Source organism: Alosa pseudoharengus, unplaced genomic scaffold (genome assembly GCF_046254945.1).
Source record: "Alosa pseudoharengus isolate Yale_2024_CS ecotype anadromous, Long Island Sound unplaced genomic scaffold, YU_APseudo_1.1 YU_APseudo_1.1_scf_12, whole genome shotgun sequence".
NCBI lineage: Eukaryota > Metazoa > Chordata > Actinopteri > Clupeiformes > Clupeidae > Alosa > Alosa pseudoharengus.
Window position 1 is genome coordinate 13,725,821 of NW_027468587.1, and position 16,966 is coordinate 13,742,786.

Below are 16,966 nucleotides of genomic sequence, written 5' to 3' on the forward strand. Positions count from 1 at the left end.
CTCACTCGAAAGACACCACACAAATTTGACTTCAGGTGGCACAGAAGTTTATTTGTTCTCCTCTATTTTACAGAACGTCAACATTCTTCAGTGTGGAGCGCGAAATTCTCCTCTCAAGCTCGACACCGATGCAGACTCATACACTTCCCCCCCCCCCCCCCCTTCTAATGGAAAAAAAATAAAAATAAACCAGAAGAAAACAAAACATATATGTATATATTATACAATCAGTAGAAACATGAGAAATATTAGAAAACTATACACGATTAAATGTTCTTGATGTTCAACCAAAAACATGTTTAACAATCTCAATATACTGTTGCTTCTACTTCCAACTCCACATCTGATAACGTAATTTCATCAGCACTGTCTGTTACGTGCCAGAAACACCATAAATAATGATAATAAAATAGAACCAAAATTCTTATGTAACATGATTTCAGGGGAGAAATTTGCAATAAAGGGAAAGTTCTAGAAAACCTGACTTGAGCCACACAGGGGCGCAAACACAGGGGTCAAAATGTCAAAGGTCATTCACAGCAGGAGTAGTAGTCTTCTGCAGAATCAAGATGAACAAACGAACGAAGCATGAACGAGATTGATGATGATTTCTGTGCCACCAGCCTCTGATGATCCAGATTCTTCTCCTGACAGGTGGGAGGAGGAGGATGAGGATGCATCATGAAGACAAGCCGTCCACTCTGGCTGCCCCCCCCCCCCCATCCTCCACCCTCCACCACAAGAGACTGCATATGAAGCTTCACATGATCAGCACCTTGTGTCCATCAGGAGCTTCTCATAAAACAGAAAACTAAATCAGAGCTTACATGTATATATAATATACAGATTTATTTTACTTTTTTTTATTTTTTTTTATAAATCAGAGCATTTTTCTGATGATGTCAAATCTGAAAGTACTGCAGCACTTGACCAGTGGGCCATGTGAACATTGGAGAAAGAAGGTTGTTACATCCTCTGTTTGAGATGATAGAACATCTAAAAAGGTTAAATCCAAAAAGAAACTGGAAACGGAACAAAAAGAAAAACAACAGAAACAAAGGCTCTGGACAATGACACTGCATCAAAATAGAACACAAGCAGAAAAACAAAAACAAGAAACAAGCAAAAGCAATCGCTCTCCAACAGGGTTAGACCTCCGTGTCCGAAATGATGTCCTGCTCGGAGTCTTTCCCCTCACAGACACAATAAATAAGCCCAGACAGGTCCCGGAAGTTAGGAGCTGTTAGTGTCAGCTGAGAGGGAGATGGGGACAGCTATTCTCCCTCATACACACACACACACACGCGCACAGAGATTCTGACACTTGGTGTCCAATGCTGAGGCAGACTCCTCATGCTAAATTGAGAGACCGCTTTATGGGTGTGTGTGTGTGCGTGCGTGCGTGTGTGTGTGTGTGTACGTACGTACGTGTGTGTATGTGTGGGTGTGCAATTGTTAATTCTCACGGCAAACTAGTAGAGCTAACCTATATGGTCAGTCTCCATTTAAGAGTTGAGATTGCTTCCATTAAGGTCATTCAAATGTATATTTTTTTTCCATTTTTAGCTGTTTGGTTGTTGTTGCTTTCTGCTGTTTTTACTTGACTTCTTTTCTGATATGTCCCTCTAAACTGAGAGAAATGTTTGCACTCACTGCATTAGCGGGCACCTCCCTGGTGATCATTTGCACTTGTACCAGTCACATGACCATGAGTGCTTTTTCATTGACTAAAGAGGTAGATTCACATTCGAAAAGGGATATGATGTAAAAAGTCATTTTTGGGACACCAGTGCCAAAATATTGCATTAATAATAATAATAATAATAATAATAAACAATAACAATAATAATAATAGGAATACACTCCTAATACAGAAAATAAACAGAAAACAGAAACAAAATGAGAAAATAATGATTTATGTTTGCCATCTCTCCCTTGCAATTGATTTTTGGGGGTAGCTGGCTGGATGAGTTCAGATGACCGGAATCAGAGAAAGGGGAAGGTAGCCATTCAGCCCTCTGTACCCCCCCCCCCCCCACCTCCCCATCTATCTAGACAGAGGGAGTGTGTATGTTTTTTTCTTTTGGGGGGGGGGGGGCAATGTAGAGGAGCTGTAGCTTTGGGAAGATGAGGTCATCAGGGAGTTGACACTGGCATGGTGGGAAGGGGGGCTGGGCTGGGGGATGCACTCAGAGTGAGAGTCAGGGTGGGGTGGGGTGGGGGGGGATGTAGAGATGAGCTCTCTGGGGCTTATGGGGGGGGGGTGGCAGGGGTGTTAAAGCTGAAAGCCCTCCATGGGCCCCTCCTGCTGTTGGAAGATGTACTGGCCCTGGTTCTGGTCCACCTGCGGGGCGATACTGGCATCCTCCTCCTCCACACCAAAGTAGTGCTCGATGAGGTCAAAGGCCTTCTGGTAGATCTCCTGGTTCTCGTGGCTTTGCAGGAACTCAATCTTGTCCAAGCCTGCAGGTTCCAAAAGGAGAAGCAGCAAGAGAGAGGACTGAGAGAAGAGTTCCAAAAGGTTCCTAATAGGAGCATTGTAGTTCTCAAGGATGAACCCTTCAGTGCTCAGGACACCTAGATTTGATCTCATTACAGTTTACATGTGTATTAACTTAATAACTTATTTTTTTCCCCTACAATGTTTCTACTGCCATCTAGTGGAAGATTATTCCAGGATCTAAGAACATCCCCAGCCTGTAGTACAGGGGTTCTCAAAGTTTTGATTGGTGAGGGCCAATTCTGGAACCCAACATTAACTAAGGGGCCGCCAAAGGGGCGGGGGGAGAAAAAGAAAAAAAAAATCCCATTTGTAATCATTTTAATGACCAGGTTGCATCTCTACAGTTTATATTTATTGCATTAAACACATTTTAATTCATAACTGAGGCTAAACCTGGCAAAACTTGTGAAAATCTTAAGAAAAATTGCAATGCACACACAATCCCTGGGGTTCTCTACCCTCTATTTCTTTGAGATATAACTGTTCTGGTTGCAGTCCATTTCAAGTACAAACTTATTTAGAACAGTCTCAGTGTGCCTTGCTTCTTATCAGCATAGGCCTTATTCAGGGCCAATTTCAGCCAAAGCACCACAGGAAAACCTGACGGCCACTAAACACCACTAAACGGAGATTCGTTCTTTTCAAAGCACACAGTACAGTTGTACAGTTTTACAGATGTTATCGCGGGCCGCCAAAAATGTTTCCGCGGGCCGCCATTGGCCCCCGGGCCGCACTTTGAGAACCTATGCTGTAGTAGGTGGTTGCCAGTGCTTTATAGTTTAGCATGTGTTCATGTGTATTGGTGACTGAGTGACGATTTTTCAGTTTTTTTTTTTTTTTTTTTTTTTAAATCTTTTTCAGACCACCTTTTAGATCAAGATAAACGGACACGGGTGCTTTGGGATTATCCGTCTGAAGCTGTATCTGAGGCCATTGGCCAACTGAAAACACACTTAAAGGAATGTGTTTTCTTTAAAAAGCATCTTTAAAATCATGCCCCCAGAGTGTAGCACTTTAGCAGCCTGGCTGCGTTAGCTGCTGGCTGTAGCAACTTGAGCTAGGTGTTTTTTCTTCTTTTTTTTTTCGTACCGACAGTACTCTGTGACCTTGAGAAACGGAGATCTATGTGAAAACTTGCTGGAGTTGTCCTTTAACCAAACTGAACCGAACATACCATTAAGTAAATTAAATAACTTTTTGTTGATTTAACTATTGTTTTATTACATTCCCAACCTTTCATTACGACCCCCAATGCCAGCTTTGACTGCAGAAGTGTATTTTCAGGTGGCTCATTTGGCTTCAGATAATCCCAAAGCACTGGCAGTTAAGAACAAAATGATTCATACCCCTGGCAAATATTGATTTAATGTTGTTTTTGTCTTTATCAATATGTTTGCTCTGACTGAAAATGACACTACCACATACCAAAAGGTTGTAAGACAATGTGGTAGAAACATAGATTCAGAATAATACGTTTTTTCCATCTTTTTTATGAAAAATGGTGTCCAAAATTATTCATACCCTTTTTAAATAATCAATGGAAACATCTTTATTTGCCATCACAGCTCTTAAAATGGCTCTTATAATGTCTACCAAGCCTCTCCATGTCTCCTCAATTATTTTAGACCGCATCTTTTTAGCAGTAATCCAGGTTTTGAGGCAGGAACGATTCTTTGCAATCACTCTGGCCTTGTGCTCACTTTTTTGACGGATGGACCACAAAATGTTGATGTTGTTCTCTGTTAACCATTTCTTGTCTTGTTTGGCTGTATGTTTTGGATCATTGTGTGATTTAATAGTCCACTGGCTGCACCATATAAGGGACATGGGGTCGGACATCAATCCATGATGAACAAGCCATAATTGTCTTGGTATGTGAGTGTTTGTGGTACCCTCACTACTGGTAATGGTTATTGTATTTAGCAGTTGCTTTTGTCCAAAGCGACTTACAGAGAATATGAACCTTACAGCAGTTAAAATGAACAGTTTTTAAAAAGTTGGTAAGTGTGTGTGTGTGTGTACCATATGCCTCCTCTATGAGGGCGCAGTAGGGGTTGATTCCAGTGCCGTTCTGTTTGGCCTCCTGCTCTCCCAGTCTCAGGATGTTCTCCAAGCCGTTGAGGGACACCTGCACAATCTTAGAGTCCATTACTGTCAGGAGGTCACACATGGGCTTGATGGTGCCCAGAGACACCAGGTACCTGGACACACACACACACACACACACACACACATACACACACTAACACTGTTAGTCATGTTTATCACTGTTTATATCCACCTGTACTCACCATAGATGAAATGAAAACAATTGATTGGTGAAAGATAACACACGCACCTCATCTGCTCAGGAGTGCCCCCAGAGGTGGCGTTGGTTATGGCCCAGGCAGCCTCTTTCCTAGTGCGGAACTCGGCCTTTTGCAGGATCTCGATCAGGACGGGGAAGATGTTGGCGTCTATCACCGTCTGGCAGAAGAAAAGAGAGAGAGAAAGTTAAGAGCACATAGATGACTAAGAACTAAAGAGAAGTCAGGGACACTGCTGAGGAAAAGACAAAACACAATCACACAATCAGTCAGACAGACAGACAGACAGACAGACAGACAGACAGACAGACAGACAGACCAATATACACCTTTACATTGACAAATGTGCTGAATTAAAGGTCAACTGAACCACATTCATATGCTATAGTGTCTTGTCATAAAAGTGGTGTGGCTTCCTTAAGACTCCGTTTGTGTGAGTTCTGGGGAATCCTATAATCCAACTCTCCAACTTGATCTAACTATACTGTGCATCTGATTTAAATATTTACAGGTATCAAGGCTATATTTAACATTTAGCATTTATTTTCTATTTGGCCTGTTATGAAATCATGCACTGAAAATTGAAGCACAGCTCAGCTTTAAGAAACTTATCCATGCTTAGCATTTTGTAAAACTACATTGAAAAACTCTGGTTTTAATATTTAGTTATCTAGGCAATATTGTTAACATTTATTTTGTATTTGGCCTCATCATGTATTACAAAAGCCCAAAGTTGGAGACCTTGTAGACATTTGCTTCAATTTCAGAACCGGATTACTATGGAATGGCTAATTGTATAAGGGAATGCTTTACACCTTTGTGTTCGGTTCTGCTGTTTATTCTGATATCCGGTTTGTAATTGCTTAAATGAAACGTTTGTGAGATATTCCACCATGACGAATGGGTGTGGAGATGTCTGTCTGTCTGCCTCATAGGTCTAAATAACAGCGTGTCAAAGTTTTCCATAAAGGTGTGGCGGGCCAGATAAAAATAGCTAAAGTTACGGGCCACTTCAAAAGAGAACTATTCGTTTGAGAATATTAGTCTGTGAAGATACAACGTAAATCCACAGATCTCACTAGATTTATGTTTATGCAGTCATCCTCAAATGAGCTAGCAGTGGCACATGAGAGCATAGTGACAGTTTCTTAATGGTAATGGCAAAAAGTGCACCAGTGACTATAGGCTATGGTGCGGGCTGCGGCTCACTGGTAGTTGTTGTAGAACTTCAAATCAGCGTGATTTACCCTTATAGGCTGGTAACGTTACATGATCCCTACAGACACTTTCTTATTTTTAACTGTCAATAAGAAAAATGAAAATTAGACCGGATCTGACTATTTGTGGTATGCTAGCTCTATTTACCCGCCACAGTGGCTGGTAAGTTGACCAAATACACCCGCCAGCGGACAAAACTATGGGGGCGGGTGGCTAATTTCCATCCCTGGGGCACACACATACAGACACACACATACAGACACACACCTGGATCTGTCGTCTGTTTCCAGCTGTGATGTTAGAGACCGTCCAACACGCCTCTTTTTTGATTGATTCTTTGGGACTGCTAAGAAGGTGTAGTAGACAAGGCAGAGCTGAGCAGTTTAGAATCACCTGTAAAAAACACACACACACCAAATGATTACTATAGGCCTTACTTACAATGTGAATTTACATTTACACACTATATGTTAATAGACTTGAATATACTTTTTTTACTACACAAAATATAAATAAAACTGCTCAAGACCCCAAACACACTGGCATCCACAGAAGCAGCGATAAGCAAACATCAGGCAGAGGGGTGGACCTACTGGACAGAATAGACAGTACCTGTGTCTGAATATCGTCTCCTGTCACAATGTTCCCCACTGCTCTCAGCGCTGGGGACACTACCTTGTAGTCATAGTGCCTGAGGAAGGAGGGGGTGGGGGGGTGGGGGGGGTGTTAATGGCAACAGATCACTCAGTACAGCACATAAACAACCTCATGGACAAGACCAGGAGTGACTTCTCACAACACGTGAGTGGAAAATTACACGGCGGCAGCGGTGGCAAAGTGCGATGCTGGTGTGCGGAGTTGTGTTGAGAAAAATGGAATCTAATGTAATCGAATGTCGAAAGCGGAGTGCGCCGCACTAGTGTCAGCGCCAGTGTACGTAGCCCATAAAAAAACTAAAAAAAACTTTTGTTTGGTTCTACCTGTTCAATTGCCACTCAACAGGTGATTTCACTAATTCGCTGATCCACCTGGCTGCAGAGTTGTTCTAATTTGAATCAGCTGGTGTAGTATGGCTGGGACAAATATATCTGTACATTAATTGATTGATTGTGGCAAAATAGAGTGCACTGACTGCCTTGCTGTGAATGGTGTGTACAGAGCAACACATTTCCTCTCTCAGGAAGCGTCCAGCTAGGAGCAGCTCTTTAGTACACACATGCTTATGATTAGATAACACCATGTGCTGTTTAATATGTCAGAGTTAATGCCTGAGGATGGTGTTAATACCTGGATGGGTAGCTATCCAAGCATAAACGAGGATTGTAAATGTACGAGTAAGCATGCGTGTAAGCACATTTGAAGAACACTATAGATAATGATTCGAGTCCTTGTCGATTACATAACTTGGGGGGGGGGGGGGGGGGCAAGCAGTAGTGTATTGTCCTATGTTTTGGATATGTACGTCATGAGCGCTTACATTTAACCATACATGTCATACACTCTTACAACGAATGTGTTGAAAACAACACAGCTTGCGTTGTTCTTAACACAACAGTTTGTGTTGTTTCCTTTTTTATTTGTAACATACCATGCATTGAAAATAACACAACTGGTTAGGGCTGCACGATATTAGGAAAACATGCGATATGCGATACCATTATTGAGTACTGCGATAACGATATAATTTGCGATATTTAAATATACTGCTCAATAAAGGTTTTCCACACATATTTTGAAACCTTCCACCCTTTTCTCCATTCTCAAACTACATTCACAGAATGTCTGACAGTTCTTGCAAAATAAAACACTCGCCTCAAAAGTTTTACTTGTGCTCAGAACCAAACAGTGACAGAGTGATTCAGTGTATGATTGAAGTGTTCCCTTAATTTTTTTGAGCAGTATATTTAATGTTTTTTTTTTCATTCTGCTTGCTGCAAACATACACTGTAGGGTTGGGGGGGGGGGGGGGGTAAATGTATAATTACAGAAATAAATGTATAATTTTTAAATAATATAAAATATCATGTAGCCTATATGGCCTGATGAAAGTGGACAGCTAAGAGACCTACTGACTAGGCTATCGAAGTTGTGTGGAAGATCTGCTCCTAATCCTCATAAAAGACGGGTGGACAGCCAATCTGAACACTTGTGCACCAACCAGCGGAATATTCCACATTGCCAGCCTTCGATGGGCCTAGCAAAGAAGCTAGGCCTACTTAAGCTATATCGCGGCAATCATCTCAGTCTGTAACCTCATACAGTACGCTGCGCATCCCACGTTATTAGGCTACCGGCATGCCGACTATGAGGGCAGCGGAAAGTGAAAGTAATTGGGCTGCAATCGCACAGTCCAGAAGTAGGTTAAACAACTTTTACAAATAACGAATCCTGATTACCTCTGTGCTGCTGTCTGGGGCTTTTGCTAAATGCAAATCATGAAATACAAGCCTTACAGACAGTGAAAGACAACTTCTGATATAACGATAACGAAAGAAATTGTTTATTTTAACACGGTGGAGAAGGACGCATTTGCGCTGTGTTTGTAACACGGCATCCTTCATAAAACCAAAATATTCCCATATAACAGACGTGCTTTTCCTTTTAGTCACTAATTCCTCTTCACCCAAGTGTAGCCTATCTCGCTCGACTCACTATTTTCAGCCATCACGACTTAGCTCCCTTAGACACACCTAAACTGGTAGGGGACGGGCGTTTCCTGGGCTGCATGACCGCATCAGTTTGGTAAAATATGTTGACATTCAGAATGTGAATACACCATAGACTGTATGGAATGCGCACGGCACAGAAAATGTATCGAATTTATCGAAAATTAAGTAATCTTTGCGGTATGTCCATCGCAAGTGTTGATATCGCGATAACGATAGATTTTAGATATATCGTGCAGCCCTACAACTGGTGTTGTTTTTTTAACACACATTCGTTTTACGAGTGTACATATAACTAGATCTTCTCAACATGCATCTGTCGCCATTGTCTTTCATCTGACGGAATTAGGCTATACGTCTATGGCTGCGTTTACACCGGCAGGCCTTGATGCACAGTTCTGATTGTCTGCCTATATCCAATTGTTTGGAATGCCTTTTTACATCTACATTTGGGAGTGGCCCACATCAGATATCTGTGTTTACATGATTCAATAATTTGTATAACACTTGAGACAATCCGCGTGCGCACCAGAAATGAAAGCAAACAAACAAACGGCACAGCAAATGCACAAAAAAAGCTTGCATTAGGGTATTTCAGTGGCCAGTTGTTTACTTTTGTTTCCTTAGTTACCCGTTCCAAGTATCTTGAGAAGTCCGCAAAATAGGCCAACTCCGTTTTCATTTTAAATTACTGGTACATCGTTCTGCCAGTCGTGCATTCACGTGAAATTGAAAGCAACATTGCATGGACCGTAATGTATATGTGAAAACGTAAAAGATTGTGGGCATTTTCATCAATTTGCAAGTAGACAATGACCGGGAATATCCAATCTGCCCGTTTAGACTGCAGTCGCGTTGGCACATATCCGATTTATATGAATGAGGCCTGAAACCGATCTGGAAATATTGGAATCCATGCGCTTTTTTTCCTGTTTACTCGTCCATGCAGCACATTGGAATTGGTCACATTTAACTGACTTTTGTGCTGTGTGTGGTTGGTTGTTCCAATAAAAGGAAAAGTAAAGGGGCAGAAATAACATTTCACACGTGAAAAGCTGTTTACAAAGAACAGGCCTACTATGTATTATACATGTCAATAGTATTGAATAATCAATTTTCATTTCAATATTCTGCCCCATAGGCTTTAGCGGGGAAGGCGAAATCTACCGATATCTATGACATTTAACAAAGTCCCTACATTATGTAATAAGCATATGCATTCCTACGGATCAGTGAGTGTTAGCAATTATTGCATATTCTTCCTTTACTATGTGTACGCAAGTATGTTTCTGTGTGTGCGCGCACCTAGATTATGGAAAAAGGTGTTTGTGTACAGAGGTTGGACAAAATACTGGAAACACTAAGCCAAATGGTGGATAATGGTGTGTGTGTGTGTGTGTGTGAGTGTGTGTATATATCTGACACTTACATAAGCAGTTCCACTAGGCGGCGGCAAACTCCCGAGTCGATGACGGCCTGGATCTTTTCATTGGGCCCGTCGGAGAGGTAAGAGAGAGCCCAGCAGGCATCAGCCAGCACGTCCGGGTCACTCCCGAACAACAGAGTGGACAGCACACTCAAAGATGGAGAAACCTGAGGGGACAGAGAGAGAGAGAGAGAGAGAGAGAGAGAGAGAGAACATGACCGGAAGAAAAGTATGCAGTGATGTGTGAGCAAGCGAGAGGAGGGGTGACCAAAGAGGAAGTGAAGTGCCAGAGGAGAGGAACACACTACTATCACACTGGCGCCTCACTCAACACAGCTGAACTGTCGCTGTAGCACCTTACCTTGGCGAAGTCTGGAGGAGGGTTCTTCCCCCGGCACAGGTTGGACAGCGCCCACACGGCGTTCCTGATGGTGCCCTGGCGACTGGACTTGGAGAGAAGCCTACAGGTCAGAGAGGAAGGATATCAGAGAGGGCAAAGGTCAGCTGCAGGGGTCAGACTTCAGATATACAGAGAGAGAGAGGTGTGTTCACTTGTTTCTTGAGTTTCTGACATCTAAGACTTAGTCATCACTTTCAATTTCGACGTCGTATTTAACAAGGAGGTATTGGGATTGGGAAATGGCCCGGGTCGGACTCATACCCGGGTACCCGTGAGCGCATAGATCAGAATATGGTGCGGGTGCTGCGACCAGTGGCACCACAAACCCAGCCAGACTATTTGTGCAGCACCACAATGTTGTACCTGCACAGACGGTTGCACATTCACTGCTCTCACTGCAGTCTTGACAGAGCAATAAACAACTCCATCAATCAGCACCTTGCTTCAGGAAAAAAGGACGGGACAGGGCGGGAGTTAAATTCAATTGGCTACATATCACATATCAATTGATTATCGTGTCAACAGGTTCCCCCTAATGAGCCCCCACTCTCTGTGGCCGTGAGCCGAGTCACAGCTGTCTGGTTTCCCCCGGCGACCCTGACCTCATTCAGCGTGGCTCAGACCGGTGCCCTGCTGAGCAGGAAGGAATGTGGCAGGCCTGTGCTGTGGCCCTCCGTGGCAGAGCAGGGACGATAACGATGGATAACGATGGAATTCCCTCTGCATGACACTCCATCGCTTAAACGCGCACTTTCACTATGCAGGTTTAAGTATTTTTGGCGACTGTAGAGCTCCCTCTAGTCACAATAGATTTATATTTTACTCTGCTGTTGCAAATAGCAAACTTCTTGTGACTTACCCCCCTGTACACAATGAAAACACTTTTGTTGTGGAGGTGAAGGATTAACAACAAGCAAAAACTATCTCCAAAGAGCAATATCTACTGACAAGGTAATGTTTCACGGTCTCGCAAGATTTGTCGGGTCTCCGTTCTTGAAGTTGCATAGCTGGTTTTCTCGGTAGCAACTCGCTAAGTCTATGCTGTATAGATATGCTGGGTGAACGATTCGCCTATCAAATTGGCTTCGTAAAGGTGAAAATCTTGCATACTGTAGTGTACCTTTAAACAAGACACCTCCACACATTTTGCAGACTGACCTGCAAAACGTTAAATTTTTAGAACACCGTTATATTTACCATTTGAGGAAGTGGTTTGATACACACATTGCTTTTAACTAGGTCAGGGTGTTTTAAAGAGTGCTCATACCAAAGATTCCTTTGAACTATCTCTGGTCATACATGTTAACGGATGAAATATGCAGCTGTGCAACTTTAAACCACACGCATACAGACAAAATAGCAGAAACACAAAAGGTCACTATGGCGCACTATGCACAACGCCTGTTACATCATCTTAAAAAGCTAAAGGAACTCTTATTCTTCTCCTCTTGCTTTGTCTCTCTCTCTCTCTCTAACACACACACACACATACACAGACACACAAACACACACAGACACTCACTGTTGTAGGGAAGGCAGGATGCCACAGTCGAGGACGTAGTCTCTACACTCTGCGTTGTCGCCGGCGATGTTTCCCAGAGCCCACACAGCCTGAAAAACATGGTTGCTATGGTTACTCTGGTCACCTGTTGTCCTAAATTAACATTTCCACTACAGATACCATTCTTACAACACCCACTGTAGCTGCTACGGTGCCCGTGACTTGCCTTTCTCAAACCTAAACTACTTTCTATGAAAGAGCACTTCGGGCTCTACAGTACACGATATGCTGTGTCTAGTGTACTGTTCTACTCCTTTGTGTACCAAGTCTGCAAAGCTTCAGCTCGAGCTGGAATTGTGGGTGTCCACCACCACCACCACCAACCCGTCCCTACCTGCTCCTGCACATCCTTGTTCTCAGAGTTGAGCAGTTCGATGAAGATGGGCACGGCCCCAGTCTCAATCACTACTTTGGTGTGGAGGAACGTCCCGGAGGCAATGTTGGTCAGGGCCCAGGCAGCCTCAAACTGTAAAACAACAGCACAAACAAACAAGTTGTGAGTCGCCTGTACTCGAATAGCTACATCAGTTAATTCCCATATTCATTTACACGTCACCTGCTGCGGTGGCCGCTTTGCATACAGAGTACAAAAGCCTTGCATACCAGGACAAATGTGCATCAATATTTCAGTCCCAGTCCAAGCAAATCCATTAGACTGACAAAGAAATGACCTTAAAAGCAATGCAGTCTAACAGTCCAATGAAGGTCTTAACTACAGAGAACACATCCATTAACGCTAGCAGTGTTGTATTACTCAAGGGAGTGTGGAAATGTTGAGAGCTCTATAAACAGCCTACTGGTTTAGACAACTCTGTGTACAAATAAACACAGTCAACAAGTCCTAAAACAGAAGTGATCAAGTTACACTAAAGGCGGAATGCACACATGTAGTGTTTGACTTCCGACTTCCAGGTGTGTAACCAGCAGTGAATCTAAATTTGTGCATTAAACTCTTACCAAATCGTTTCAAAAGTGCAGCAATCAAATCTTTCTTGTAATGAAAGGTTTTAAATGCAGTTGTTTATTCAATTCCAAAAATACACGTCCAAATCTGTTTAACCCGGTCTCCATCAGTGCAGCCATTGGTTGTGTTGAATACACGACTCTATCGGTCATCATATACTGTAAATCCCACCCCATGACAGATAAGCATGATAGAATATTGGACATGGGAGTCAATGGCCTCCTTGCCAGACTGACCTGCAAAGCAAATTCAAATTTGCTAACAGGTTTGTCTGAGTACTCCCAGGCTACCTTTACCCCAAATCAATATGAAGTTTCAGTGTTGGTTTGTGACAAAGTTACAACACATACCACAGTCTATGATACCAACTCACTGAGCGAGAATCTGTGGAATGTGACATTCCATCCAATCACCTATGTTCAAAGGCCACCCATTGTTTAGACTGCCATAAAGCCCCATATGTATGCTTTTAAAAACCTGATATGCCGTAGGAATAAATCTGTTTTGTCTAGCTTGATTGCCTGGGCAGGGAGCAAAAGGAACTGCAGTGTGTGAACTAAGATCGGGTAATTATGAAGGTCATAAGTCTGACCCCACATGATGTTTGTTCTTGCCCTGTACTCAGTTACATTGGAGGGAAGCAACTCTGTAGTGGTAATTAAAAATAAATGAAATAGAAGAACACATGTGAGCTATAGCTCCACACTACACCAGGGTCACCTACCTGCAGGTTGCTGTCGTCACCTCTTCTGAGAAATTCTACAAACTTGTTGACAACGCCAGGTGTGAGGATCACCTCATCAATGGGAGGATTGGGCTCTGTTAAAGATAGACAGATAACATGATAGAGAGAGAGGAAAAAAAACTTGAGTGTAAGGTCCACCAGTAAGCTGTAAGACATGTCATGATTATAAATCTAAAAGAGTTTTCATGAAATGTAATGGTTTAAAGGAACGTGCCGACTTTTTGGGACTTTAGCTCATTCACTGTATTCCCAGAGTTCGATAAGTCGATACATACCCTTCTCATCTCCGTGCGTATAATTACTCGGTCTGACGCACCCACCGCTACAAGTGCCTCAAAGGGGCCCGCATCATTAGCCTACACCTCCCAATGACAAAAGAAGCCTACACCTCCCAGTGACAAAAGAATTCCAACATTTTCCTATTTACATGCTGTGATTTGTATAGTTACAATGTGTACAAATAACAATGTCAAATGAGACACAGCCATTTTGTCACTATTGAAGGTGAAGGAGGTGAAGGGTAATGAAGCCGGCCACTTCGAGGCACTTGTGCTAAGCTAGGCTAGTGGTGGGTGCGTCAGACCGAGTAACTACACGCACAGAGGTGAGATGGGTATCGAATTATCGAACTCTGGGGAATACGGTGAATAAACTTAAGTCCCAAGAAGCCGGCGTGTTCCTTTAACATACAAAATGACAAAACAAATAACATATGATATAAAACATCCGACCCAAACAAACAAATAAGCAATAAGAATTATTATACTAGCTGCTTGGTCTCCATCAGCCAAATATAATTTTTTTCACTTACAGACACTTGCTTTCATTGCTAATCTGCTGAACATTATGCAGTGGGAGTTGCAGGAAACATGTTTGCTTTACATGTTAAATGCTCCAAATGTAAAACACTATGAGCCGCATTCTGTGCATGTATACAAATAAAGCTTATTATTATTTACATGTGTGGTCTACAAGAGCAGGAGAAGTACTAAACATAAACAGACACATGATGTCCCTATGTTTCAGTGATGACTGACTATGAGGAGGAAAGAATGCACAAACCTTTGGAGAGTAATTTCCTGAATTTTTGGGTTGCTACGAGCTGTTGGTCGGGGTCCTCTGAGAAGATCATCTGAATCATGTCTGGAGTGATGACTCCCTCCTGCTTAAACACACAGGCAATATGAGCCACATTCTGACAGTTTTTATGTTTGTAACTGTGACTGATAATATAGTTATCAACTTGATTAAGTGTCAACCTAAGGAATGCTGCCATTCTATCAAATCCATTCATAGTTCCACAGATCCAAAGTAGATAAGACAGCTCAAGTTAAAAACATCCACTTACACCTGAGAGTGGCACAGTTGAACTGACATCAGGGTCCTGAATAGGGCATTCTAGCATGGCCTCATCACCTGGTGGCAGGCTTACATTTCTTCTCTTGAAGAGCTGAAGAGACAGGACGAGAGGAGGGGTAAGCACCAGAGGATAGGCCTAGTGTAAACTTGTCAGATACAGATACTAACTAACCAGATACACACTTAAAATGATTGAATGCATCACACATCATCACCATAGATGTACAGATTAAATGTGTGCAAGTTAAATCACAACACTTTAAATATGAACTAAATAAGTATCCTTTTAGAAGCATATCCTTCACGTGGCCACTTACTAAGATTACTGAGCAGAATTTCTCAGTCTTTCACAGTCTCAACAGTGCATCCTGGGATATTATGTCTCACCTAGGTGAGTTGGAATGCTTACTCACTCAGCAACACATGCACAAATACCCTTCACTGGCCATCTGGCCCTGCCCTGAACTTCTACAAACAAACTCACTGATCATTGTTAAGTCACTGAGTAGGTCACTAGTTTCTAGCTATGGTGCACTTCAAAGGCTCTTGGTCATGTCAGTAACTTGAGCCGAGTCTTTTTTGCATCCTCTTTGACACAGATCATTTCCACACAGACATGGGAAGTAGGCCCATTACTGTACCTGTTCCTCTCTCTTTTGCTTACGAAGCTGAATCCCTTCCTCCTCCCTTCTCCTGCGCATCTCCTGTGGGTTCAAAGCTTTGTTCTTGTAGCTCTTCATCCGATCGATTTCTTTTCCAGGGCTTGCCATTGTGACTGAAGGTTTGACAGATGGGGGGATTAAATTTTTCACATTTAAAAATTTGCTGCGTAATTCAGCTATCGTGCAACAAGCACTGAACTTTCTCAACAGAGCGTCACCACAATGTGTCAACTATTATATCCTTATAAACATGCCGCTAACAGCAACCTGTATAGAAACGCCACACAATTCAAAAAGTAGTGCATAGGGACAATACTGTATTATCTTGTATTGTAAATCGAAATGTCACGTTACAGGCTTTCCACATACATTTTAAAAACAACACTTACAGTGGGACACGTTAATGTTAACTGATAAAGATACCTTCTTAGAGCGTGGCTGTTGTGCTGTCAACATTTGTATTTTACTATTTCATGTTCACGCCTTGTTCTAACCACGTGCCCCTTGCGCCATGTAACGTTAGAAAGTTTGGACACAAATGGCACAAATATGACACACGTTATATTGGATCTATTTAAAGGCAGTCTACTTCATAGCTAGCTTGCAAACAATATATTGCTAAATAATGAGCTAGGGACAGCTAGAAACAACATAGCTCAGAGCGTTGGAACATATTTTAACATTACCAAAACATAATCGCCCACCACACTTATGGTTATGGACTTACCTTTCTTTGACCATCCTACAACTCTTAAAACCACTGACCGTGCAAGTGACTATATTCTCGGCAAGCAAAGCTCGTGTGTCAAATTAGCTAATACAGGCAAAACAGATGCTAATTTGTTAACCAACTAAGCTATCGCTAACATTAGCTTACCCACCACCAGTTTGCTGGCTTACTTACCCTACATATGATACCCTTTTCCTGTAATGCTAACGTTACTGTGCAGTCACATAAAACGACAAACATCCGACTAAGGTTCAGGTAACATTTAGTTTGTATGTCACATGTGATGTATCCAATACATACCCATAAATCGAGAAACAACTTGAGCAAGGATGTTAGCTACAATTTTTTCACTCGCAGCCCTTACCAGCGAAGCTAAGAGCAATATGGCGACGCTCTGTCAAAAGGTAGTAACAAAAATCGTCATAT

At 42.4% G+C, this 16,966-nt stretch overlaps 1 protein-coding gene across 2 annotated transcripts; it reads right to left on the reverse strand.

Annotated features, from left to right (window-relative positions):
* Positions 1-30: 30 nt before the first annotated feature.
* kpna5 (karyopherin alpha 5 (importin alpha 6)) lies at positions 31-16,949 on the reverse strand. 2 transcript variants are annotated; one of them, XM_076280186.1, is made up of 14 exons: positions 16,841-16,949; positions 15,790-15,923; positions 15,138-15,239; positions 14,852-14,951; positions 13,769-13,863; positions 12,415-12,546; positions 12,042-12,130; positions 10,481-10,580; positions 10,123-10,286; positions 6,640-6,718; positions 6,295-6,420; positions 4,842-4,969; positions 4,526-4,704; positions 31-2,463 (listed from the first exon to the last, which is right to left on the reverse strand). In XM_076280186.1, the coding sequence occupies exons 1-14, from the start codon at positions 16,842-16,844 to the stop codon at positions 2,276-2,278; spliced, it is 1,620 nt and encodes a 539-aa protein (XP_076136301.1). In that variant the 5' UTR covers positions 16,845-16,949; the 3' UTR covers positions 31-2,275. The 2 variants fall into 2 exon arrangements, with proteins under 2 accessions (XP_076136301.1, XP_076136300.1); XM_076280185.1 differs by having other exon boundaries at positions 14,852-14,954.
* Between the last annotated feature and the right edge of the window lie 17 nt (positions 16,950-16,966).

What these genes read in the sequence shown, in the direction of transcription:
- kpna5 (XM_076280185.1), bottom strand. An exon ending in GTGACGACAGCAACCTGCAG is followed by an intron (nt 12,547 to 13,768) that starts GTAGGTGACCCT and finishes GTTGTTTTACAG; the next exon opens with TTTGAGGCTGCCTGGGCCCT. An exon ending in GAGACGATATTCAGACACAG is followed by an intron (nt 6,421 to 6,639) that starts GTACTGTCTATT and finishes TGTTTTTTACAG; the next exon opens with GTGATTCTAAACTGCTCAGC.